General features: G+C 47.9%; 2 protein-coding genes across 8 annotated transcripts in view; one reads left to right on the top strand and one right to left on the bottom strand.

Annotated features, from left to right (window-relative positions):
* RAVER2 (ribonucleoprotein, PTB binding 2) overlaps positions 1 to 15,724 on the top strand; it is a 31,369-nt gene extending 15,645 nt beyond the window's left edge. For 2 of the 5 annotated variants that reach the window (XM_053985416.1, XM_053985420.1), the window contains 9 exons: positions 235 to 426; positions 1,404 to 1,530; positions 2,388 to 2,470; positions 5,164 to 5,268; positions 5,507 to 5,618; positions 6,811 to 7,046; positions 8,922 to 9,033; positions 9,360 to 9,508; positions 14,294 to 15,724. In XM_053985416.1, coding sequence (XP_053841391.1) covers positions 235 to 426; positions 1,404 to 1,530; positions 2,388 to 2,470; positions 5,164 to 5,268; positions 5,507 to 5,618; positions 6,811 to 7,046; positions 8,922 to 9,033; positions 9,360 to 9,508; positions 14,294 to 14,419 — 1,242 coding nt within the window. In that variant the 3' untranslated portion in view covers positions 14,420 to 15,724. The remainder of the gene's footprint in view (positions 1 to 234; positions 427 to 1,403; positions 1,531 to 2,387; positions 2,471 to 5,163; positions 5,269 to 5,506; positions 5,619 to 6,810; positions 7,047 to 8,921; positions 9,034 to 9,359; positions 9,509 to 14,293) is intronic. The other 3 variants (XM_053985417.1, XM_053985418.1, XM_053985419.1) reach the window with 3 other exon arrangements.
* A 152-nt stretch (positions 15,725 to 15,876) lies between these two features.
* JAK1 (Janus kinase 1) overlaps positions 15,877 to 24,961 on the bottom strand; it is a 55,265-nt gene continuing 46,180 nt past the window's right edge. For all 3 annotated transcript variants that reach the window (XM_053985413.1, XM_053985414.1, XM_053985415.1), the window contains exons 15-25: positions 23,130 to 23,257; positions 22,760 to 22,895; positions 22,212 to 22,363; positions 21,278 to 21,428; positions 20,903 to 20,997; positions 20,362 to 20,554; positions 20,033 to 20,157; positions 19,471 to 19,643; positions 18,990 to 19,107; positions 18,627 to 18,737; positions 15,877 to 17,117 (exon numbers count right to left, since the gene is read on the bottom strand). In XM_053985413.1, the coding sequence (XP_053841388.1) occupies positions 17,016 to 17,117; positions 18,627 to 18,737; positions 18,990 to 19,107; positions 19,471 to 19,643; positions 20,033 to 20,157; positions 20,362 to 20,554; positions 20,903 to 20,997; positions 21,278 to 21,428; positions 22,212 to 22,363; positions 22,760 to 22,895; positions 23,130 to 23,257 (1,484 nt within the window). In that variant the 3' untranslated portion in view covers positions 15,877 to 17,015. The remainder of the gene's footprint in view (positions 17,118 to 18,626; positions 18,738 to 18,989; positions 19,108 to 19,470; positions 19,644 to 20,032; positions 20,158 to 20,361; positions 20,555 to 20,902; positions 20,998 to 21,277; positions 21,429 to 22,211; positions 22,364 to 22,759; positions 22,896 to 23,129; positions 23,258 to 24,961) is intronic.

Here is a 24,961-nt window from a genome sequence, read left to right on the forward strand (position 1 = left end):
ACGGGGCTCTGGAGCTGTTGTTGCTGGAATTCCCATTTCCCACGGGGCTCTGGAGCTGTTGTTGCTGGAATTCCCATTTCCCACGGGGCTCTGGAGCTGTTGTTGCTGGAATTCCCATTTCCCACGGGGCTCTGGAGCTGTTGTTGCTGGAATTCCCATTTCCCACGGGGCTCTGGAGCTGTTGTTGCTGGAATTCCCATTTCCCACGGGGCTCTGGAGCTGTTGCTGTTGCAGTTTGCCCAGGATGAGGACGGCGGCAGCGGGGACTTTGCCGTGGTGGAGTACGAGAGCGCGGAGCAGGCGGAGAGCGTGCGAGGGGCCATGGACGGGGTGACCATCAACGGCAGGAGGGTCCAGGTGTCCTTCTGTGCCCCTGGAGCACCAGGCAGGAGCACCTTGGCAGCTCTGATAGCAGCACAGAGGATGGTGAGATCCCTGGAAACCTCTTTGGGATGAGCTCGTCGCTCCCGAGCTGGGGCTTTGTGCAGAGAGGAAAAGGAGCCGGGCTTGGGAAGCATTTTGGGTTTATCAAAGCCAGGCTGGGCAGGGCTTGGAGCAGCCTGGGACAGTGGGAGGTGTCCCTGCTGTGGCAGGGGTGGGATTGGATTTAAGGTCCTTCCCAACTCAAACCAGTCTGGAATTCTGTGGTTCTGTGGATCCCTGCCCATGATATAAAGGGTGGGGATGGATGGGCTTTAACCAACCCAAACCATTCTGGAATTCTGTATAATCAGCCCAGTTCAGGCTCCTTCCTAGGCAAAGATGGTCAGGAAGATTAATAAATCCATTAAATACCACAAAGTTGCACCCACATAGCTCTGGGATTTAATAAATGTAATCCCCTGTAAGAGAAATCATTCCAGCTCAAAACAAAAGTGACTGGGAATGAGTCATTGGACGAGCTAAAACTTGGTTTAAAACAGAGAGGCAAGAATTTGTCAGCTTTAAGATAAATTTCAAGGCAGGAGAAATAGGTTCATTTCATGCTCGAGGTAGAAGAAAGCTTTTTACACCCACATGTCTTATCAAATTATTTCCTAGAAAATTGGATGTGATCAGTGTTACACGGAGAGGCAGAAGAGTTCCCTCTCTTCAGCCTGCTCAGGCCACATCTCTATAAAAGAGATGAGAAGTCTGCTACAAGATATGGTGCTCATGGCAACATTTCTTACCCTCCTGTACTGATAACTCTGGGTTTAAAGGGAAAAAAGAAATGTGCTTGGAATTTTGTTGGAATAGTTTGTTAGGTGTTTCATTTGAGGGGAAAAAAAGCAGGAAACAGGGAAGGAAATGGGTTTTTTCTGTGTCAGATGAAATGTGTACATTGCCATTGGAGTTTGAGGGCTTTAAATGTATTCATTGCTTTTTTCCTGCTTCTAACACTTTTTCTCTCTTCTCTGGAGATGAGGAACAATAGGAAAGGCTTGCTTCCAGAGCCAAATCCAGTGCAGATCATGAAAAGTTTTAACAATCCAGCAATGCTGCAGATGCTGCTGCAGCCCCAGCTGCGTGGCCACGCTGTTAAACCTGGTAAGCTGGTCTAAAATAATGCAAAATCAAACCCTGTTCTTAGTGCTGCAAGGCTTTTGCAGAGTAATTGAGTGGAAATAATGTTTAAAATCTGTGCAGACAATGTTTCAGTGTGTTTGTGCAGGTAATTTCACCTTTTATGAAAGCAATAGCAATTGCTATGCTCTTGTGTGTGGGTAGAATTCAGTGTTCCTACAAATACCCTTGTATGAACTCTGTGGGCTCTGAATATTCATACTAGAAATGGGTTTAGAAAGAAATGTCTTGGCTAAACTTAAATCTGATTTTAGATCTGAATTTTGCAGCCTGAGTCTTTCTCCTGTTGCCAATGTAAATCTTTATTCTTTTGCCTGCTGCCACAGCTGTGCAGAGCAATTACTACAGCATCAGCCAGGAACATTTCTGTGTTCTAATTAGGATGTGAATAAACATAAACCCTAATTAATCACATTTCAAAGTGCTCAGAACAGGAACCAGGTGATGAGGAGATCAAGTGGGGGAGAGCTGAGAGTGTGGCTACAAAGAAACACCCAGAAATGGGTGTGAAGTGACCACTTCAGGGCAGAAACACTTGAGCTAAGTCTGAATTTAAAGCACTTCAGATAAAGCTGAGGCCTGGAATCAGCTCAGGAGTGAAACTCTCAGCTGTGGAGGAGCTCTCACATTCTGGTAATTGAACATCAAAAGGTTTCATAGCCTCTCCCAACCTAAACGAGTCTCTCCTTCCCTTACAGTGACCTTTGTACACTTGAAACTTTTCTGGAAAGCAAATTTTAAAAATACAGGATAATTCTAAAGACTTTTACTTGCCTAATTTGTAAAATACACCTTTTTTTTTGTGTGTGTTTCTTAAACAGTTCTTGGAGCATCTGCAGGTTTACCTCACCTCATAAATTCAGCAGTTGGGCCACCTTTTTTGCAGCTGAATAAAGTTCATCAGGTATGTGACAAAAAACCTGTCATCAAAAGAGTATTTGGGGAGAACTTAATGTGAGAGATCCTAAAGTTTTAAGGAATTAAGTGTTCTCATTAGAGCTGTAAGGAAAGGTATGAGATGGGGGAACAGGCAGTGCTAACTGTCCAAAATGGAGTTATTTTATCTAAATTTCTGACTAAAAGCCTGCCAGTGCAGGCAAAACTTGTCATTACTGGCAGAAAAAATCCTCTTGAGATGAGCTCTCGAGGAGCCTGGCACATGCCTTTGTCTTGGAGCAGCTCATCCAGCCTCCTGGGGAGGCTTTCTGGGTTTATCTGATTCAAACCAACAACTTCAGCAGCCTTAGCTTCATTTTCAAGCTTGCAGGGACCCAGATGTGCTGCATGTGCCATAAAAAAAAATAGAGATTTACAGATGTTCCTTCTTACTGACAAACCCCCCAAGTTCTCCTGTGATTCCAGATGGGCACCAGAATTCCTGAGAGATAATGGGAAGGATCTTCAGGATGAGTTTGTGCTACAAATTGAGAGAGAGAAAATGCACCCACAGCCAGAATTTCTGCCTTGAGCTGAGCTGCTCTCAGGGGTTTCTCCAGCTCTGCCAGGAGCCAAAAATGGAATTTAATATTAGTTAAATATTAATTAATGAATATCAACTAATATGGCCTTTATATTAATTAATTCTTGTTTATTAATATGGTAGGTATTTACACAAATACCTGCAAGGGACTGGAGTCAGTCACTTGGCCTTATTATTTCTGATATTTCAGACATTTCCATTTAAAAAATAAAATCCCCTTCAGCATCAATTATTTCTGCAGTTCTTTTGGCAAACACAGGCTTAGAGGTCTTTAAAAAGACCCAACAAAAATGCAGGAATATTCCTTAGATTAAGTATCTTGAGCTCGTCTATTTTCTCCTCTAAAAACTGGTAGGTGAAAATATTAACTTTGAATAAATTCTACTTAATTTTGCCCCATCCAGTGAGTTGCTTTTGCCCATACAAAATATACATAAATCTTCGGGTTTTTTGTTTTTTTTTTAATTGAAATGACATTTTCAATTGGTCTGTGTAAGTTCCTGCTGCTCTCTCTTCAGCTGTGCTTCCTTGGAAGGCAGTGGGAGTGTTTGGTGCTCCCAGCTGGAGCCAGGGATGTTTTCCACAATTAACAGTGGGATTGATGATGATCCAAAGGTTTTTCCAGTGGTTTTTGGCTTGGGAGAGCTGCAGCCAAACAACTCCGTGTTTTCTCTGTCCAGAGACTTCAAATCAAGTCTCATTCTGTCCCTGGGAGCTTCCTGTCATTTAATGAGCTCCAAACCTGAATTTTAGATGGATTTGATGATCCCAATTTCTTCTCTAAGGCACACTTTTCTTGGCTGGTTTGTTTTGGGGTATTCTCTAAAGCCAGAGAAGCAGGTCACTGTTTTATTTATTTATTTATTTAGAAATTCAGTGTTGTCACTGAAACCCCTCCCCAGCCACACTGGTGTAGCTCCCTGCATGTCTTAGGTTTCTATTTTATATTCAGGGCTTTGTAAAGCAACAGAATGAGAATAAATATTTTAAAATAATTCTTTAAAAAGGATTTAGCAGAGAGCATTTGAAGGTTATTCACCCAGTAATTTTTCAATTCAAGGTAGTCGGATTTCCAACTTATTTCTCTTAATTTCTCTTAGTCTTAAATTATCCTGCATTTTCAGCTTTCTCAGGGATGTTTTCCTCAGTCATCCAGCAATTTATTGAATCTTGATTAATCCAGAGCCTTTCCTCTGAGGATTCTGACCAAACTGATTTTTCCACTCTTTTATTTCTGAAAGTTTTGCAATTGAACCACTTTGCTTTGTTGCTGGAGCCAAGTTTAGGAGGAGCAGCCCCTGGCCCTGGTGACAATAACCAGCCCTGCATAATTTCTCCTGGAAATCACTGAGACAATTCAAATGGATGCATAACTAATCTAGATATGGCCCATCTTTGTTTGGAAAAGCACATTTCTTGAGTCCAGAAGATCATATTTTAGTCCAGAAAATCATATTTTAGTCATAAAGGGTTTTTCCCTAGGGAATTTAACCCTGCCACCCAGACATAGACAAGGCTTGGAAATATTTGGGAGGTGTTTTGCAGTCTTCATTCCCTGGGTTTGGTGATACACAACAATAAAGAAGGGTGCACTTGGCACGATCACAGTGTCCTGTCTGTTTATTTTTGTACCACAGCCTATAGAACACCCTGCATTTTACTGGCAGATGACACTGCCAGACACTTCCAGGCCTGTAGCATAAATCATGATGTCTTTTAAAGTTTATTTTAAGCCTCAGTGCTGGCCAGAGCTCCTAATGTTGAATATACCAGTGGCAGAGTCTGAAGAGGGTGCCCCAAAGGTATTAATTCAGTGGCTCAGTCCTGGTGGCAAACTGATCCAGAATATTCTGAATGAACAATGTGAATATTTTATAGACTTGCCAATCTGCAGGCACTGTGATTTGTCAGGTTTTAATGCCTCTGGAGTAGGGTTTCGTGTAGATTGTTGTGGGGGGGAAACATATCTGGGTATCTCTCCAAAGCAAAATCAGTTTTATGGAGGAAATTATTTTCCTTTGCTGTCTTAACTCAACATCTTTAATTTCTTCAAGCAGTACTGTGTGAAAGTGTTTCTCCCTGCCTGCCAACTAACCCTTGTTTTAATCCTTTCTCAGGGCTCAATTCTGGGGAGCACCTCCAGCCTGCTGCTGCAGAGCCCTGCTCACCTGCCCCTGCCCCAGCAGCAGCTCCTGAAGATGGAAAACATGCAGGCAAACAGTGTAAGGCCATCCCTGCAGCTCTGCCTCTCTCTGAACACTCTCATAATTCCTAAAATAATTCATTTATATCATCAGCTGCCCGTGATCTTTAAGGCCCCTTCCAGCCCAACCCGTTCATGGTTCTGTGATCCTTGAACAGTTCAGTGGAGCTGAAGAGGTTGAGAATGTGGAAGTTGTAAAAAGTAGCTATGAGCAGATTATTTTAATCATTTACACAGTTTTCTCTTCTTCCTTTTAGAAACCAGGTTTGCTGGGAGAGCCTCCAGCAATGCTCCTGCAGACAGTGCTGGGCATAGGGGTGATGCCAGCAGTGAACTCAGGCCTGGCAACACGAGGAGAAGCTCTCAAGTGTAAATGACATTTTATTTCATCCCAAATCAGTAGAAATGCCCAGCTTCACGTTATGCACCTGACTTTCTCCCTGTGTAACAAAAGCAGCTTGTTAAATACTCTGCTAGCTCAGTTGCTGCCTCTTTTGGTGCACTTGGAAGATGCTTTTATATAGAGGGGACATTTTGTGGGGTTTTTCAAAGCAGGTAAATGGGAGTTGCTTAAGAGGCACCACAAATTTGCTTTTTGCCTTCATTTTATTAAGAAATGAGCTTTAACAGCCAGTCTGTCGCATATGTCAATTTGGAATGCAAAGTTCTGTGCCACAGATGCCCTCAATATTTATGAGGAAACAGCAGTTGGGTACTGGGGGTGCTCACCTGGAGAGGAGAAGGATCCAGGGAGACCTGAGAGCCCTTTCCAGGGCCTGAAGGGGCTCCAGGAGAGCTGCAGAGGGACTGGGGACAAGGCAGGGAGGGACAGGACACAGGGAATGGATTTAAGCTGGAGAAGGGGGATTTAGATGGGATATTGGGAAGGAATTCCTGGCTGGCAGGGTGGGCAGGCCCTGGCACAGGTGCCCAGAGCAGCTGTGGCTGCCCCTGGATCCCTGGCAGTGCCCAAGGCCAGGCTGGAGCAGCCTGGGACAGTGGGAGGTGTCCCTGCCATGGCAGGGGGTGGGAATGGATGATCCTTAAGGTTCCTCCCAACCCAAACCATTCCAGGATTTTCTGATCTTGTTTCCTCCACTGCTCCCTGTGTTCTGCAATCCTGGCCATGCTCTGAGTCATGGCAGTGACCAGGAGCAAGGAAAAGGCATCCAGGGGAGGGCAAAAAGCTCCTCTAAACACCCAGATTTTCGTTTTGGAGAACACTTTCCAGCTCTTCAGTGAAAAGAATTCTTTGAAATGCCAGTTGAGGTGGGGTTTCCCCCTGTGCTCCCATCCAGCATCCTCCAGGATGTTGTTCCCAGGTTTTTTTTTTTTAATGTCAGGAAGCACTAAGTAAGTTATCACAGGGAATGTTTAGAAAAGTCAGAGTTTTATTGAATCAGCTTGAAATTGAGTTGTTTTCCTGTGGGATGGGAAAAGAACAAAAACCAGTGCAGTGGATCTGGAATTGTTCTCCTTCAGCCTCATTAACCCCACAACCAAACCCTCTCTGAAAAATCCCATCTAACAGCAAAGTTTCTCCATTTATGGCTGGCTGCAGGCTCTAACCCAGCTCCCATTCCAGCAGCAGCAGCAGGGATGGGCATGCTGCCATTCTTCCCAAATCAGCACATTGTTGGACAAGCTCTTCCCGGGCCCAACGCTGCTGCAGACAAAGCCGAGGCGGTGCCGGGAGCGCCGCCCTTCCCTCAGGCACTGCCCAGCCTCCCCGGGGCTCTGCGGGCTGCGCACGGCAAAGCTCCCGGGCAGCCCAAGAACTGCGACTCCAGCCTGGCGGTAAGGAGCATGCAGCACAGACACTGCCTCGCTCTGCTCTCCTCCCCTCTGCTTTCCTCCTCTCTGCTCTCCTTGTTTCCTTGTTTCCTTGTTTCCTTGTTTCCTTGTTTCCTTGTTTCCTTCCTTGTTTCCTTCCTTGTTTCCTTGTTTCCTTCCTTCCTTCCTTGTTTCCTTCCTTGTTTCCTTGTTTCCTTCCTTCCTTGTTTCCTTCCTTCCTTGTTTCCTTCCTTGTTTCCTTCCTTGTTTCCTTGTTTCCTTCCTTGTTTCCTTCCTTGTTTCCTTGTTTCCTTCCTTGTTTCCTTCCTTGTTTCCTTCCTTCCTTCCTTCCTTCCTTCCTTGTTTCCTTCCTTCCTTGTTTCCTTCCTTGTTTCCTTGTTTCCTTCCTTGTTTCCTTGTTTCCTTCCTTGTTTCCTTCCTTGTTTCCTTGTTTCCTTGTTTCCTTCCTTCCTTGTTTCCTTCCTTCCTTCCTTCCTTCCTTGTTTCCTTCCTTCCTTGTTTCCTTGTTTCCTCATTTCCTTGTTTCTTTCCTTGTTTCCTTCCTTCCTTGTTTCCTTCCTCCCTCATTTCCTTTCCTTCCCTCCCTGTTCTTCTTCTTTTCCCTTCCCTTCCCTTCCCTTCCCTTCCCTTCCCTTCCCTTCCCTTCCCTTCCCTTCCCTTCCCTTCCCTTCCCTTCCCTTCCCTTCCCTTCCCTTCCCTTCCCTTCCCTTCCCTTCCCTTCCCTTCCCTTCCCTTCCCTTCCCTTCCCTTCCCTTCCCTTCCCTTCCCTTCCCTTCCCTTCCCTTCCCTTCCCTTCCCTTCCCTTCCCTTCCCTTCCCTTCCCTTCCCTTCCCTTCCCTCCCCTCCCCTCCCCTCCCCTCCCCTCCCCTCCCCTTTCTCCTTTATTTTACCCCCGTGTGTCTCCACGGTGCAATTTCCCAGGAGCATCCTAGGGACACGTGGAGGTCTGTGCAGTTGTGGGTGCTCGGGAGAGAACAATGCTGCTCCTTGGTGGTCCAGCTGAATGAACAAAGGAGCTCCTCAGTGCTGCAGGGCTCTTTTCCATCTGTTTGCCTCACAGTGCTTGATGAGGAAATTTATCTCGGGGCACTGTCTCTTCTAAAGGCCAAAACTTGAACTTGGGGTTGAATTTCGTGATTCATCAGGAGCAGTTCTGATGGGGGGCCCTGTGGGTTTCCAGGTTCTTGTGTGTGTGTATATAAATTTTCCACTTTTAATTACCATTTTTAAAAAATATTATTTATTCCCTTGAAGGTGAAGTGTGAGAGGATGATAGGATGGGATTTAAGTGGTCTTATTCTTTCAGAATTTTTTTTCTGCCTTTAAGAAATTTACCTAAATCTAAAATAATTTATAATAATAATGATATGTATATATTATTATATTATAAAAATCATAAATAATAATTTTAATAATCAATACTTCAACATTTTGGGGAAACATGTGCTTAATTCATTATTTTTCTAACATTTGGCCTTTATTTCCTTGTGTCTCCAAGTGAAAAGAGTTGATTTTGTCTTGGCCATGTACTTAATGTTCACTCCCTGCATCTGGAATTGTTTGAGTGATTATTATTCCTTCACTTGCATATAAAAGGTTTTCTTTTGTTTGTTTGTTTTGTAATATCCTTTAGGAACTTGCAGTCTGAAGAGAAACATTCCTACAAAAACTATTTGGAAGAAAAAAAGTGCAGGCAATGTGTCCAGATTGCTGAAATAAAATGGATCTTTTGAAGGATTGACTTCAAAAGTTTAATTTTATTTCAAAAGGGTTTTTTTCATAGGACTAAGCTTTTCCCAAGACCCTGCTGGGCCACTTAACCTTATTTCTGATCAATTTTATATGAATTTAATGCAAACTGCCCTGTCCATTTTTCAGACTCCCTTGAAAAAACAGACTTCTCTGCTTGGGGAGCCCCCAAAAGAAATTCGCCTGAGCACCAACCCCTACTTGAATTTGGCAAGTGTTCTGCCTGGTATCTGTCTGCCAGGTAAGCAAACATTCCACGGATTGCATTGCAAATTTCCACAGCCAGAGCGTGGCAAATATTTATCCTGTTTGCCTGGTGAAGCCAGTGACCACAGCATTTATCCTCAAGGAAATCTTGTAGTCTGTTTAAAACTGCAAAGTCACTTATCTTGATGGTTAAACAGGGCTGCATTTTCAGAGGCTCGCAAACTTCTAGAAACCTTTCAGTTATCAGTAGCACTGATTAATTTGGGGCACAAATCTCAATTTTAATCCTGGAACAGAACCTAATTTGTGTGGTTTTTACAAGCCAGGTGTTTATCCAAACTCTGCTCTTTGTGTTCCCAGCAGCAATTGCCAGCAAAGCCTCCAGTCCTCCACAGCAGACCAGCCTTCCAAACAGCGTCGTGGATGCTGCTGTGTCTCAGGGAACTGCATCACAACATGCAATGGAAAATTATTTCAGTTATTCCCAGCAGCCTGGGGAGTACCCACAGGTAGGAATCCCACAGCCTGGTGTCCCCTGGGATTCTCCCAGAGCTGCTCCTTGTTTTCTCTGGGTGTTCTTCCTGAGCTTCTGCACTGACACTTGATCTAGTTCAGTGTTCAGAGCAGATTTAGCACAAAGAAATCACAACCCTTGAAAAAATTGTTTCTCGAGAGCCTGAACTGTGGCACTCACTAAAAAATGACTTCTCAGCACCTCTGCCTTGGCTTTTGTCTGCCTTCAAAACCAGGGGGTTTTCTCTTTGCCTTCCCCAGAAGTTTTTAAGTCCTGAATTTTGGCTGGATCCCAGGGAAGAGAGCTCTGCCTCCAGCTGCTGCACAGCGTGGGGATGTTTGCCAGCTGCTCTCAGTGCACAGGATGTGCTCCCCATCTGCCCCGTGTGGGATCAGAGCCTGGCCAGGAGGTGCAGGCTCTGCAGAGTGCTCAGAGCCAGTTCCACGGGACACTGGCACAGAACATTCCCAGATTTTCATTAACCACCCCGAGTCTGTATAGAACTGTAACTGCACGGATCAGGTCTGAGAACTGCCTCCTCCCCAGGCTGGCAGTGAGGAGACACAGACTCTCCTGGGCTGCTGGCAGGGAGATCTGGGAGCCCCCAAACTCCTGGCAGTCAGGGTTTGGGGTTGGGAGGCTCCCAGCCTGGCCAGAGGGCTGGGGGGAACAGGGTCACTGCACAGAGCAGGGCCCACACACCTCTTGGATCAGATCCAAGCCTGAAGGGGCTCCAGGAGAGCTGGAGAGGAGCCTGGGACAAGGCCTGGAGGGACAGGACACAGGGAATGGCTCCCACTGCCAGAGGGCAGGGCTGGATGGGACACTGGGAATTAGGAATTGTTCCCTGGCAGGGTGGGGATGCACAGAGGCTGCCCCATCCCTGGAGGTGTTCCCATAACAGGAATTGTCCCTGCCTCACTGCCAGGCCAGAGGTGCCTCCTGTGTGTTTTAAGCACTTACCATAAATTTAAATGTTTGATTTGAGCTTCACCACTGGTGCTGAAGGTGTTTGTTCTGATGCTTCTTGGAGAGCTTTGGGTTGTAAGAATTGTAGGCAGGCATGGGAGAGGATTTCTGCTCCTCTGTAGGAGGCTGTCCAGCAGTGGTACCAGCATTATGCTCAGGCTCATCACTCTACCCAGGCCAGAGTGGATGGCTTGGAAAATGAAATCTCTGAGGTGAGAAATAATTTCGTTTTCTTGCTGTCTCCACTGGCTGTTGCTCCCATCAGCTTTTGGACACCTGCTTTGTGTGTTGGCACAGGAATGAGGGGCTGGAGAAGGCACTGCAAGGGCACTGCTGCAGGGCAGCCCTGCACCCCCTGGAGTCACACCCAAAATATCCCTCTCTAAATTCCCACCATCCAAAACCACCTGGCATGCTCAGCAGTGGATTAAAATATTCCCACCAGGAAGCAGCACACCATTAATGGCATTTCCCAGCACTGAAGGGCTGTTTCTTGCCCAAGCTGAGGTTTTTGTGAGCAAGGAGAAAGGCACTTTTGAAAGGAATTACACCAATTAAAGCATCATCCAAATCCCACATTTTGCTCCAGGAATTGCTGCACGCCTGAGCTGCTGTGAATTGCACCTCTTGTTACTCAGGTATTTCCACACCTGCTGAGAGCTCATCACAAACAAAAGAATTATTAAACCTTTTTTCCTTCTTCATGGATCCCCTTCTGGATTCAGGAATCTACAGGTGGATCTTTCCCAAACTACAGCACCTGCCTGCAGGTGGTGCCTTCCTTTTTGAGTGGAGCCCAGGGATCCCAGCCAGGCTTGCAGCCTCCTCCAGCAAATCCCTTAAAGCAGGTGAGAGGAGGGAAGGAGCAGTGGCTGCAGACACTTCTCCCTGCCTGCTGCTGCCCCCGAGTGGAGCTTTCCCTGTGCCTCCCTGCTCCACACAATTCCTGGGAATGTGAGAAGAGCTTGGGCCAGCTCCAGAGCCTTGCAGAGCCCTCCAGGCCCTGGGGATCAGCTCCTCTCAGCGCCCCAAAAGCCACGGGCAGAGCAAGGCTGGGTTTTTGGGAGCTTCTTGGAAAGATGAGGGTGTGCAAAATTGCCTGGAAGGAGGCAAATACAGTAGGAAAAGAGGAGGAGGAGGTTGACACTGGATTTAAATGGGTGTTTGCCTGACTTGCAGATGGTTTTGCACTGGGGTAGAATCTCTGAAGTGGACAGAGCAGCTCAAAATTTCCTGGAAAGCAAATTAAAGAACTTTAAAAAATCTAAAGATTTTTACCTGCCTGATTCATAGAATACACAATTTTTTGTGTGTATGTGTTTCTAAAACAGTTCTTGGAGCATCTGCAGATTTATCTGTTCTTGGGCAGCATCCAGGTTGCCAACAGCCCCTTCACTGGATCCTGGGGGGTAAAACTTTTATTGGAATTTATTCCAATAAAATGTATTGGAAAATAGTTTTTTATTTGTTACCAAAATTTTATTGGAATACTGGCTTTTATTTGGAATTACAGCAGGTGTCAGCTGCAGCCTGCTTTAGCCAGAGTCACTGAGCAAAGCTTCCTTTGCTGGTGCTCCAGTGGTCACTGAGTTCTCACCAGTGAAGGGATGCTTTGGAAACAGTGAGGGCCAGTTTATGGAGTGTGGTTAGGATTTAGAACTCCTGAGGAATTCTGTCCCTGTGCTGTAGGTAATTCCCATTGCTCCTGGTTTTATGGATGGGAGAGCTGAGGGGCCTGGCCCTTGCATCACAGCATTGAATCCTGTGGCTTCAGTCCTGGCATTAGCCTGGGCATGAGATTCCTGGTTTTGTGGGGATTTTGAAGGCAGTGCATTCCTTTTAACTCCAGCAATTCCTGACTCCTGGGTAGAGCTGGCTCTGACATGGTTTGGGGTAAAGATGGACAAAGCCTGGCCATGGGCTGGGACATGAAAAAAATTGAGTTTGCAGATTCCCAAGGGCTCTGACGTGGCTGGAAATGATGGGATGGCAGCAGAAGGAGCGTGTGGGGTTTGAGCCAAGCAGCACCTCTCAGTGTATCTCCAGAGAGGTTCCTGGGGTGCTGCAGAGCAGCTCCTGGGATGGTGCTGTTAATGCCAGGAGCCATAAAAGGCAGGAGGAGCACGGGCAGTCCCTTGGCACAGGCACAGCAGCACAGTTTGCCTCCAAACTGCTGGAATTGCAGCTAAATCTCTGAAGAGGCTGCTCCCCAGGAGGCTCTGTCAGGTCAGTGTGTGCTCGTGTGGCTGTGCCTGCAGGGACCCTGCAGCTCGTGTGAATCCTGCTTTTTTTGGGATTTTTTTAATCCTGTTGTTTCAGAGGCTCAGGAGGAGCAGGGTCAGGGGGTTTGTGTGAAGCATCAGGAGCCAGGACCTGGGAGGACACAGGACATGGGTGACATCCCCATGGCTTTCAGAGGACGGGGGAAAACTGAAGCCTCTCCTCAAACAATTCTGTGTTTGTGATGAAGGTGCCCCCAGGATGAAACTGGCCTGGGCAGGGGCGGTTTGAGTTGTGAATGGGAGCAGCACAGGGTGCTTGGAGAGCTGCTGGGAAAGGTTTTTCCAAAAGGAAGGGGAACCCAAGGAGCCTTGGAGCAGCTGTGCCCTCACAGAAACCCCATCTGGGCCTCACAGGGCTGAGGGTGGCACAGTGAGCTGCTGGAGTTGAAATTCCAATTAAAGATCTATTGCTGCTCCACCCATCCCTCACTCCTGTGGAAAGGCAGGGCCTGAGATCCTGTCCAGACCTGCTCTGGCACAGCTGGAAAATTCATCTTTCCCCCCCTGGCTTGGCCTGGGAGCTGGGCCAGGATTGTTGAACCCCTTCAGCTCTCCAGGAGCAATGAAAGGTGCCTCATCCTAAAAGCTGGAGATGTCTGGATCAGCTGCAGGACATCACCAAGGCCATTATCCCACTGGATTCTATCCAGGTGCTGTGGAATGAGGCTGCCTGGCCCAGGCACCACAGCTGTGCTGGGGCACTGATCCTTTTATCAGCGATGGTTTAGGGAAAGGGCACAAACCCCAGACCTCAAAGCTGAAGGAGCCAGGTCTTTGGCATCACTTCACTGGGAATTCCCAGCCTGGAGTGCTCCTCAGTGGTTGTGGCTCGAGTGTCACTTGTCCTGTCTTGTTGGAACTCTGGTTACTGAGAATTTTAGATTTTCTGTGCTGACAGGCACTGACCCCCAGGAGAGCACTGCATTGACCTGAGGCCACAGAGAAAGCTTCCAAAATTAAATTATAGAACAGGAATTATATGGGTGTGGAGTTTAAACAGAAGTGTGCAATATCACATACTAGAAAACTTAAGAGTTTAAAGTTTTAGAATATTGTAATATATATAAAGCTAAAAGTTACATATATAGCAATATATATATATAGCTAGTTATATATCTAGCTATAAAGCTATATAGTAATATATATATAAAGATAGAAGTTTTAGGGTGAAAACTAGTCCTTCTTCATCAGTTTAAATAGTATTGTGTAATTAGATAAAATGTCCACACTGCAAGCCGCAAGTAGTTAATTATTAAGTTAAAAATAATTTAATTTCTTAATTGGACAATTTATCCTTAAAAAACCTTATAAAGAAAAAGAAATACATCTCCATTTTTAGTTTATTAAAATAAACTACTACAAAACTCACAACTTGTAAAACTATAACATAAATAAAAACTAGCAAACATCTAAATCCAAACCAAAAAAAAAAAAAAAAAGAAAAAAAAAAAAAAAAAAAAGAAAAAAAAACCATCCCACACTGAGCCCAAGGAACGAAGGACTGAAGCTCGGCCGCGTGTCGCCCGCAGGTGGCCCCAAAGCGCAGCTCCTCGTACCTCGTGTCCTCCCCCGAGCCCGGCCCCGTGGAATTCCCGGCTCCCGGCGGCGCCGCGCGCTACTCGGAGTCCTCCCTGAAGAAGAAGCGCGTGTACTGACCCATTGCCTCGGCTCCATCGATCCCCAGCCCGGCCGGGGCGGGGAAGGCAGCTGGGAATCCCTCTGTATTTATTGCTGCCTTAACTTCCCACAAGGAGCTCTTGCTGTGTGCGGTGAGTGTCCCAGGAGGAGCCAGCTCTGTCCGGGCACAGCCAAGGACAAAGGGGACAAAGGGGACAAAGGGGGCGGCTGCTCTCACTTGGAGAGGGGGGGGACAGTGTTGGCTTTGTCACCCGTGGGCTGAGGGACAGAGCACAGGGACTTGGGGAGCTGGGGCAGCTCCAGCTGAAAGCAATAAAAACCCAGAGGAAAGAAAGCTGATCCTTTCTCCAGTCCTCAGCCTGAGGAAGTTAAAAGAGGAAGTCTTGATAGTAATTATTTTGTATTTTTTTAACTCAGAATGTGGGGTTTTTTTCCCAACTTTCCTTTTTCCAGGATTAAGAGCTCTGCATTTACAGCCTTTCAATTTTTAGTATTTCTTCTTACTCCTGGAATGGAGCGATACCAAATGGATTCCCAGAGCCTCGGTGATGTTCTCAGTAAATGCCTGTTCAAAGGGAGATGCTATCCTGTGCTGCCTTGGAATATTCCCTGGGATTTGGAGAGCTGCTCCTTGGACAGTGGAATAACTTTGTTTTTAGGCTGAGAATCCACAGCTTTCCCATGGAGGAAGTAAATCCCAGTGTGAGGCAGCATCCTCCTTCCACAGGTGTGGGACAGCTCATCCCGGGCCACCCCACATTGTTTCCCACTTTTGAGTGTATTTTCCTTTTTTTTTTTTTTTTTTTTTTTTTTTTTAAGACTTTTTGTATTTTTAGCTTATTATCAGCTCTGCCTCGAGTTGTTCTCTTCTGCCCTTGGAGCTGGAGATCAGCAATCCCTCCTTTTGCCATCAGTGACAGGTAAATGAGGAGCCAGCCCTCATTCCAAGGCTTTGCCCCCTTGGAATCCTGCTGCAAATCCATTTGGATGGCCAGGAGCCACCTCCTCCTCCCTCTTCTTTGCTAGAGAACACTGAAGCCATTTTTCAATACTGATTTTTTAAAATTTAAAGTCTTAAACTTTTGCCTTTCAAGCTTTGGGATGTGACCAGGATCCACATTTTCAAAGCTTAAAAAAATCCCAATCAAATTCCCTCTTCCCTCAGCTGCTGGAACTGCTCCCCAAACAGGAGCCAGGAGCTTTTCTGGGATTCTGCTTGTATGTATTGATAAATTCACTTGTAATATTTTGTTCCAACTGTTTGTATATGCAACTTTCTCAACTTGTTACACTTTTCAATGAAAATAAATTGTTGGTACTTACTTCAAGTGGATTTTTTGTGTGAGGAAGACAGCCCTGGATTCCTTTAATCAGGTAAGGTAGGAAAAGGTTTCTTCAAAAAAACACCATTCCTATGGAAACTCATTTTAAAAAACTTTCCTCTGTTTAATTTATGATTAAAAAGGGAGGCACATGGAGAAAAAAAAAATTTATTAGACTTGTTTGTATAAAGAGTAACAAAGTGCTTACAGATTAAATTCAGCTTCCCAAGTGACATACAGAAACAATAACACTGTAAAAATAAATCTGACCTCCTTGGAGCTCATAATTGCCATTTTTTTAATATATTTATATATATATATATATATATATACCTCTTTCTATTATTGCCAAAACTTGAGTATCTCTTCAGAGCATTTTCCAACTCCAGGTGTGGAAGGAAAAATTATGGCAGCAGAAGGTTCCAGTTAAACCATTCATGGGCTGAGTCAAAATGTTCTTAAAAAAAATTGTTGGGAGGGTTTCCCATTCCCTAGGCCACCCTGGGTGCTCAGGCCTTTTTCCTTTTGGATAATCCCCTCCAGGTTCTGGGCATGGACTGGGTTCCTTCCCAGCTCCATGAATTCCTTCCCTGCACATCCCTCAGCACCAGGGATGCACATTCACCCCCTCCAGGGGTGCACCCAGGCTGGGGGCTTGGGGGGGAAGAATGTGGGAGTGGAGTTAGGAAAAGCAAATTATTTATCCCAAAATTGGGCTCCTAACTGAAATGCACAACTGTGCCTACCCCTCTGTGCTTCTGGGGTGATATTTTTTAAACACTTTTTTTTTTAAATACCTGTAAGAGCTCAGGACTGGGGCCTGGTGGGTTTAAAAAGAGCTGAAAATTTTGCTTCCCCTATATTTTTATGCCAAACTTGTTTTGTTTGTTACTAGGATTTAAGTGCATGTGAAGTATATTTTGTCAGCTGACTTTAAAATTATTAACTGAGCCCTCTTACAGCCACTGGCTGAGGTCTGAGCTGAGAAATGCACTGGGTTTTCCCAGCTCACATCATCCATCAGGGCAATTGCAAATGTGGCACAACCAGAATCAGAGCAGGATAACACTGCCCTGCAAGACCAGCAGCAAAGGGAGCTGGAGCTCATTTCGCCCAAACATTTTAAATTCTTTTAATCCAACTCTTCAATCTGTTGGCAAAAGAATCCTGTATAACCACATCAGCCCAGCCAGAGTACAAATTACAGGAGTAAAAAAAAAAAAAAGGAATAGCCTTGGGCATAGATAGTTTGCTGGGCATTTAAAGTCCTGACAGGATTAAAAAAAATTAATTACATTTTACTCATAATTGTTTCAAATCCTTGGATCAGGTTGTGGAAGGTGGTGCGTTCGTCGTGTTTGTAGATCCAGCACTTCCTCATCAGCTGATCCACCTGGCAACAGAACCAGGGATATTTTTAAAGGAGTGAAACATTTCTTTGGGTTTTCCAGTACAGACAGTGGAGCAGAGTCTCCCTGAACGAACAGCAACACCTCAGGTGTTGGGCAGGGTCAGCAGGGACCTGAGCAGGGGCTTTGGGCAGTTCAGCTTTAAACCAACACAGCAGTTCCACCTGGGGAGCTGCACCCCAGGAACTGCCAAACTCGGAGGGACACACAAGGAATTTCCATGGATCCAGGTACTACAGCAAGTCCTTGACCCCTCTGAAAGGACACTGCGGACTTGGGAATGTTAATGTCAAAAAACATCTTAAAACAACACTTGAAAGCCTTGGCAATGCCTTTTCCCAGCACTCCTGAAGGTTTTCCTACCCAAGTGGTTAGGCCTGTGGAACCAGGGAAGTGTGACCCCTCTGGGGCTGAACCTGTGTCCAGCAGGGACAGATGGACAGACCTTCATTCCTCCCTCCCTCCTTCCACTCATCATCCCTCCATCCAACATCCCTCCATCCATCCATCATCCATCCATCATCCATCCATCCATCCATCATCCATCTATCCATCCATCATCCATCATCCATCCATCCATCCATCCATCATCCATCCATCATCCATCCATCCATCCATCCATCCATCATCCATCCATCCATCATCCATCCATCATCCATCATCCATCATCCATCCATCATCCATCCATCATCCATCCATCCATCCATCCATCATCCATCCATCCATCCATCATCCATCCATCCATCCATCCATCCCTTATCCATCCATCCATCCATCCATCATCCATCCATCCATCCATCCATCATCCATCCATCCATCCATCCCTTATCCATCCATCCATCCATCCATCCATCCATCCATCATCCATCCATCATCCATCCATCCATCCATCCATCATCCATCCATCATCCATCCATCCATCATCCATCCATCCATCATCCATCCATCCATCCATCATCCATCATCCATCCATCCCTTATCCATCCATCCATCCATCCATCCATCCATCCATCCATCCCTTATCCATCCATCCATCCATCCATCCATCCATCCATCCATCATCCATCCATCCATCCATCCATCATCCATCCATCCATCCATCCATCATCCATCCATCCATCCATCCATCCATCCATCATCCATCCCTTATCCATCCATCCATCCATCCATCCATCATCCATCCATCCATCATCCATCCATCATCCATCCATCCATCATCCATCCATCCATCCATCCATCCATCCATCATCCATCCATCATCCATCCATCATCCATCCATCCATCCATCATCCATCCATCCATCCATCATCCATCCATCCCTTATCCATCCATCCATCCATCATCCATCCATCATCCATCCATCCATCCATCCATCCATCATCCATCCATCCATCATCCATCCATCCATCATCCATCATCCATCCATCCATCCATCATCCATCCATCCCTTATCCATCCATCCATCCATCATCCATCCATCCCTCATCCCTCACCTCCTCAGGACAGGTGGGTGGCCGTGGCAGCCGCTTGTCGTCCTGCAGGACCCGCACGAGCCGCGCCACCGTCATCTGTCCCTGCGTGGGGCCGATCATCTTCAGGAATTCCTGTGGGGACAGCGGGGTCAGCTGGAATCCCTCACCCCACTGCCAGGACAAGCCTCAGGTGTTTCCCAGGATAAACCTGGAGGAAGGTGCTCCCCATGGAAGGGGTGGAACGCGATGAGCGTTAAGGTCCCTCCCGCCCCAAATGCCCTGCCATTCTCCCACTCCTCTTCTTGCTGCCAAAACCGATAATAATTGTTTAAAAATGCTGGGATTGAAGCAGCTCTGGCAGCCATTTCTGTCCCAGCCACTTACTGCCATGGGGCTGGACTCGGAGTCGCAGTAGGTGAGGAGCTCGTAGAGCGTCACCCCGAAGGACCACACGTCGGAGGCGATGTAGAACTTGCTCTGCAGCAAACACTCCGGGGCGTACCTGGGGACACGAGGGGACAGCGTCACACCCACAGACCCAGCCCTGCTCACACGCAGCCTGAGCCACTCAAGAGCCGCAGCTGTGCTTGTGGAGCCCTTGCACATAAAGTAAAAAGTAATAAATAAGGTGTGTTCCACAGGGAGGCACTGCGAAACCAAGGAGACCAAACCCAGAAGAGCGGGGAAATGGATCATTAAGTGCAGGAAGAAACAAACGGCACAAGAGGTGAGTCCAGCAGTCCACCAGGTGCCTTTTCCTTGCTCTCATGGTGTATCTTCACTTAGGCCTCTTATAAAAACAGGAAAATCTTGGGGAGTGCAGGAGCAGAGGGCTCCCTGTCCTGCAGCTGGCCCCAGGCCGTACCAGAAGACGGGGCTGTCGCGGTCGTCCTTGACGGTGTAATATTCCTTATCCGTCTCGATGGCCTTGGTGAGCCCAAAGTCCCCAATCTTCACCCTGTTCTCACTCTCCACCAGGACATTTCTCGCTGCCAGGTCACGGTGCACGTACTGACAGGAGCCCAGGTAGTCCATGCCCTAAGAGAGGAGAAAAGAAGCCTTTGATTTCCCTTTCCTTTATTCCTCCAATACTTTAATCCCTTTTCCTCCAGTTACTGCTCTGCACTCTCATCTCCATCCCCTCAGACTTCACCTCGCTCTTTTCCTCTTGCCAGCACCTTCCAAGTGCTGCCCTCCCTCCTGATCCTCCAAATCCTCCCACAGGAACAACTTTTCACAGCGAACTTTGGAACTTGGAGCCTCCTCATTATTCCCCCGCTGATCCTTGTGCCTCTGGCACCCGAAGCATGGGAGAGTTTGCTTTAGGGTTGTGATCCTTGGGGATAGAGAGGAGAACGGGTTTGTTGCTGATGTTCTCCTTCCCCACTTCCCTGCTGAGGGAGCTGCAGGCTCGGGGCCCAGCTCACCTTGCAGATCTGAACTGCGTATCTGAGCAGCTGCTTGAGATTGATCTTGTTCTTGTTCCGTGGGAGATACTCCTTCAGGCTCCCAGAGGGAAGGAATTCCATGATGAGTTTAATCCCACTTCCTCCTAAAAAACAGAGCCTGTTTAGTTTGCAGACCCTTCTCAACAGCTTCTGTACAAGCCCAGAGCACCCGGCAGCATTTTAAACATCCCATGGCTCATTCCCATCATCCATCCCTGAGCCAATGCACAGGAAAACCTGCTCCAGGCATGACACTTATAAATCCTGAAGGAAAACCCATATACTTTTTAATATTCTGCAAGATTTACCATCTTCTGTGCAAATCCCTTTGTACTTGACGATGTTGTCGTGATAAAGATTCCTCAGGATTTCAATTTCCTTCTTGAGGTCAGCGATGTGATTCCCTCCGCTCTCCGGCTTCAGGGATTTCACTGCCACCTGCTCCCCGGTGTTGTCACCTTCTGGGTCATATCTGCACAGTTCCACCTTGCCAAAGTGGCCCTGGGGGGGAGAGAAAGGAGCATCTTTGAGGACAACGTTCAGACAGTGACAGCCAGGCACTGATTTGGGTGTTTGGGTGACACAGCAGGGGCTGTGGGACAGCCAGGCACTGATTTGGGTGTTTGGGTGACACAGCAGGGGCTGTGGGGACAGCCAGGCACTGATTTGGGTGTTTGTTTGGGTGACACAGCAGGGGCTGTGGGACAGCCAGGCACTGATTTGGGTGTTTGGGTGACACAGCAGGGGCTGTGGGACAGCCAGGCACTGATTTGGGTGTCTGTGACACAGCAGGGGCTGTGGGGACAGCCAGGAGCACTGGCTGTGTTCTGGGGGTGACATTCCTCTTACCTCCCCCAAATCCCGGATTCTTTTCAAGAACCTCTTCTCAAAGAGGGTGGGATCCACCTCGGTGACGGGTTTCTTCTCCCAGACAATATCGGGATCTGGGGGGGGGAAAACATCCCAGGTCTGACACTCCAAGGCATCCTTGCTCTATTCCCACTCTCACATCTTCCCTTCCTTAGATCCCACCTGCTTTCTGACAGGGAATTCTCCATCCCCTCCTGCCAGTCTGGATCTGTTTCCACACCCACACCCAGATTTCTCCTGGTGAACTTCCCACCCTGGAGCAGCTCCTCATCTTCCACGGGGTTGGAAGGAGATGCTCTTCAAGGTCCCTCCCAGCCCAGGATTCCACGATCCCTCCCTCCAGGTGCCCCTTACTCTGCTCCTCCAGTTTGTTGATGTCCCTCATGATGGCCCTGAAGAAGGGTCTCTGGTGGGGGTCGTAGTTCATGCACTGCTTCATCAGGTCTGCCAGCTCCTTGCAGGATGGTGTGGCCAGCACAAAGTGCCCCTCGTAGAACCTCTCCTTCTGTGGGAACAAACAGAAATTCCAGGAATTTTGACTTCCATGACTCCCAGTTCTGAGCTGGGCAATGGCTGGACTCGAGGATCTCTGAGGCCTTTTCTAACCTGAGCGGTTCTGTGGTTCTACATCAGAGGATGTGACCATTAAATCCTTATTTCAATGTGAGCTTTGCCAAGGAAATTCCCCTTTTCAGCTGGACTGTGGATCTTTAGAGAATTCCTCTTGTGCTGGGCCTGGAGCAACCACTTACCCATGAATATTTCCACCTTCAGGAATCATTTCCTGCCAGGTCTTCCCAGTTATTTATGCACCAGGAAATGTTTGCCAAGGACACCCTGCGTGCCCCTCACAGCCCTGGGAGGTCCCAGCTCCAGGCCAGGTGGGACAAGGCTGGGATGGGCATTCCCAGCCCTGCAGGGCTGTGGCCACAGGCAGGAAGGGCACAGCAAGAGGGACTCCCAATTCTCTAAATTGCAGTGAACAGCAGCAGGGGAGCTGCAGCACCTGGGAGAACCCTTTGGAATCAATCCCAAAGAAACAAGAGATGTTTGGGAGAATCTCACCCAGCTTCTAACTGGCCACGGGGGTTAGAAAAGGCTGGGAGAACTGGGATTGTCCAGTCTGGAGAGGAGAAGGATCCAGGGAGAGCTCAGAGCCCCTGGCAGGGCCTGAAGGGGCTCCAGGAGAGCTGCAGAGGGACTGGGGACAAGGCAGGGAGGGACAGGACAATGGGGAAAACTGAAGGGCCCAAGAGGATGGATCCAAGTTTGTGTAACACAGCTTTACCTCTGCTAAGGTCTTGTCTTTCAGTGGAGTTTCTCCATTATAGCAGATTTCCCACAGGGTTGTACCAAAACTCCACTTGTCTGCAGCAATGCTGAGGTTTTTGGAATCCTCAACACACTCAGGTGCAATCCAGGGGATCCGCTCAACGCGCTCTGGGGTGGAACACATCAGGGAGTGAATATCACAGGAGGGAAAAGCTGAATTGTTCTTGTCTGAAATAAACTGGAGCTGCAGAATTTGTCCAGTTTCTTGATTCTCAAATTCCTGTTTTCAGAAGGATTTCACAGGCTTGTGCCTGAAGCCATCCACAGTCTGAGATTCCTTCTGTCTCATCTCACTGGACACAACATTTTGTAAGAGAAATGAATGCCCTGAACACCCACTGTGCATTTGCAGTGATTGAAAGCTGATTGAATGATGAAAGCTGATTACTCCTACATACAAATCCAGTGTGTTTCTATGAAAGCTGACTCCTGCCATTGCAGAGCCAGCTCTGGCTGCTATCAATGCCATTCCTCCCTTTCCCTGAGGATGTGATCCCGCCATACCTTGCCTGGACAGCACTGTGATGGGGATTCCTGGGTCACTGAGCTTTATGAAAGGCCCATACTCAGTATCAATGCCCTCTCTGGCCAGCAGGATGTTCTTGGTGCACACATTGCCATGCACCAAATCCTTGTCCTCCTACAGAAAAGCAGGGAAAGAACAGTGAGAGGGATGTGAGTGCTCCGGGATATCCACACCACAGGAGATCTCTCAAATACTCCAAGCTGAAATCCAAAATTACACCTGGGAAGAAACTGGGGGAAGAGAAGGAAAGGAGGAGCAGGGAAATAGAGTGTTCCCACTCCAGCACTTTTCCTGGGGGGAAATGTATTCCCAGCTAGGTCCCAGAGCCTTTGCCAAGGTGTCTCTTACCAGGTAGCTCAGGGCACTTGCAAGTTGTTTGGCCACTTTGAATTTCCATGGGGTTGTGAGAACTTCACTTTTCTTATGCATGAACAGATCCAGAGGTCCACATTCAACAAACTCTTCAACCATGATATCTGCAGAGGCAGGGGCAGAAAGTCAGTGCTGCCATAAATTGTTTGGAGTCATTGAATTTGTGTTCCCACCCCCCAGCCCAGATGGAAAATGTTGGGAAATGTTTTCATTTCACCTGGCCCAAGGTTTATTTCAGTGCTCAGAGTCCAGACTGAAAGGCTGAGGGGCTTTGTGTGGCAAATGAACGTTAAACCTGGGACCAGGCATTCCAAAGGTGGAATTTTAATGCACATAACAGCTAAGAAAAATCAGCAACAGGCTGCTGTTCCCTGTGCTCTTGTACCAAAATTCCTTCAGCGTGGCCCTGTTTGACACCCACATGTAACTCAAATTCATTTCCTGAGTTAATGCTGGGGCATTAAAACCAATTTGTCTTTGAATTTTCTAAAGCTTTGCTCTCCTTCTGCCATCCACCCCACAACATTAGGACTGTCTTGGCTTAGAAAGTCATATAAAGGTGTATGGTATACACTTCCATTTTTAATGTACATATTCATAAACATATAAATATATACATATAAATGTGTACATGCTTCATATGTATAAATATTACAAATACACATTTATCTTACACAATTGAATGCAAACTTGTAATAAATGTAATACATTTAATTGTGCAAATTTCACGGGGTGCTTTGTATCCACACTGCCCCTGCCTCTCTGGCATTCCAGCCTTAGGGAAAGCTCAAACACAGAGAGGAAAAGGGAAATTTACTGGGAGAAAGGCCTTTGGAGCTGCTCTGCTGTCCCAGCTCCACTCTGGGAAGCTCCAGAGGCAGCAGCTGCCAGCCCTGTCCCTGTCCCCGTGTCCCCCCAGCTGCCATTCCCCGTCCTCATGTCCCCCCCAGGTGCCATTCCCTGTCCCCATGTCCCTCCAGGTGCCACTCTCAGTCCCCGTGTCCCCCCCAGGTGCCACTCCCTGTCCCCCCCAAGTGCCATTCCTTGTCCCCCCAGCTGCCACTCCCTGTCCCCTGTCCCCCCAGGTGCCACTCCCTGTCCCTGTCCCCGTGTCCCCCCGGGTGCCATTCCTTGTCCCCCCAGCTGCCATTCCCTGTCCCTGTCCCCCCCAGGTGCCACTCCCTGTCCCTGTCCCTGTCCCCCCCAGGTGCCACTCCCTGTCCCTGTCCCCCCAGGTGCCATTCCCTGTCCCCTGTCCCCCCCAGGTGCCATTCCCTGTCCCCTGTCCCCCCAGGTGTCACTCCCTGTCCCTGTCCCCATGTCCCCCCCAGGTGCCACTCCCTGTCCCCTGTCCCCCCCAGGTGCCACTCCCTGTCCCTGTCCCCCCCAGGTGCCACTCCCTGTCCCTGTCCCTGTCCCCCCCAGGTGCCACTCCCTGTCCCTGTCCCCCCAGGTGCCATTCCCTGTCCCTGTCCCCCCCAGGTGCCACTCCCTGTCCCTGTCCCCCCCAGGTGCCACTCCCTGTCCCTGTCCCTGTCCCCCCCAGGTGCCATTCCCTGTCCCTGTCCCCCCCAGGTGCCACTCCCTGTCCCTGTCCCTGTCCCCCCCAGGTGCCATTCCCTGTCCCTGTCCCCCCAGGTGCCATTCCCTGTCCCTGTCCCCCCCAGGTGCCACTCCCTGTCCCTGTCCCCCCCAGGTGCCACTCCCTGTCCCTGTCCCCCCCAGGTGCCATTCCCTGTCCCTGTCCCCCCGGGTGCCATTCCCTGTCCCTGTCCCCGTGTCCCCCCCAGGTGCCACTCCCTGTCCCT

This window comes from Vidua macroura, chromosome 9, assembly GCF_024509145.1.
Source record: "Vidua macroura isolate BioBank_ID:100142 chromosome 9, ASM2450914v1, whole genome shotgun sequence".
Classification (NCBI taxonomy): Eukaryota; Metazoa; Chordata; class Aves; order Passeriformes; family Viduidae; genus Vidua; species Vidua macroura.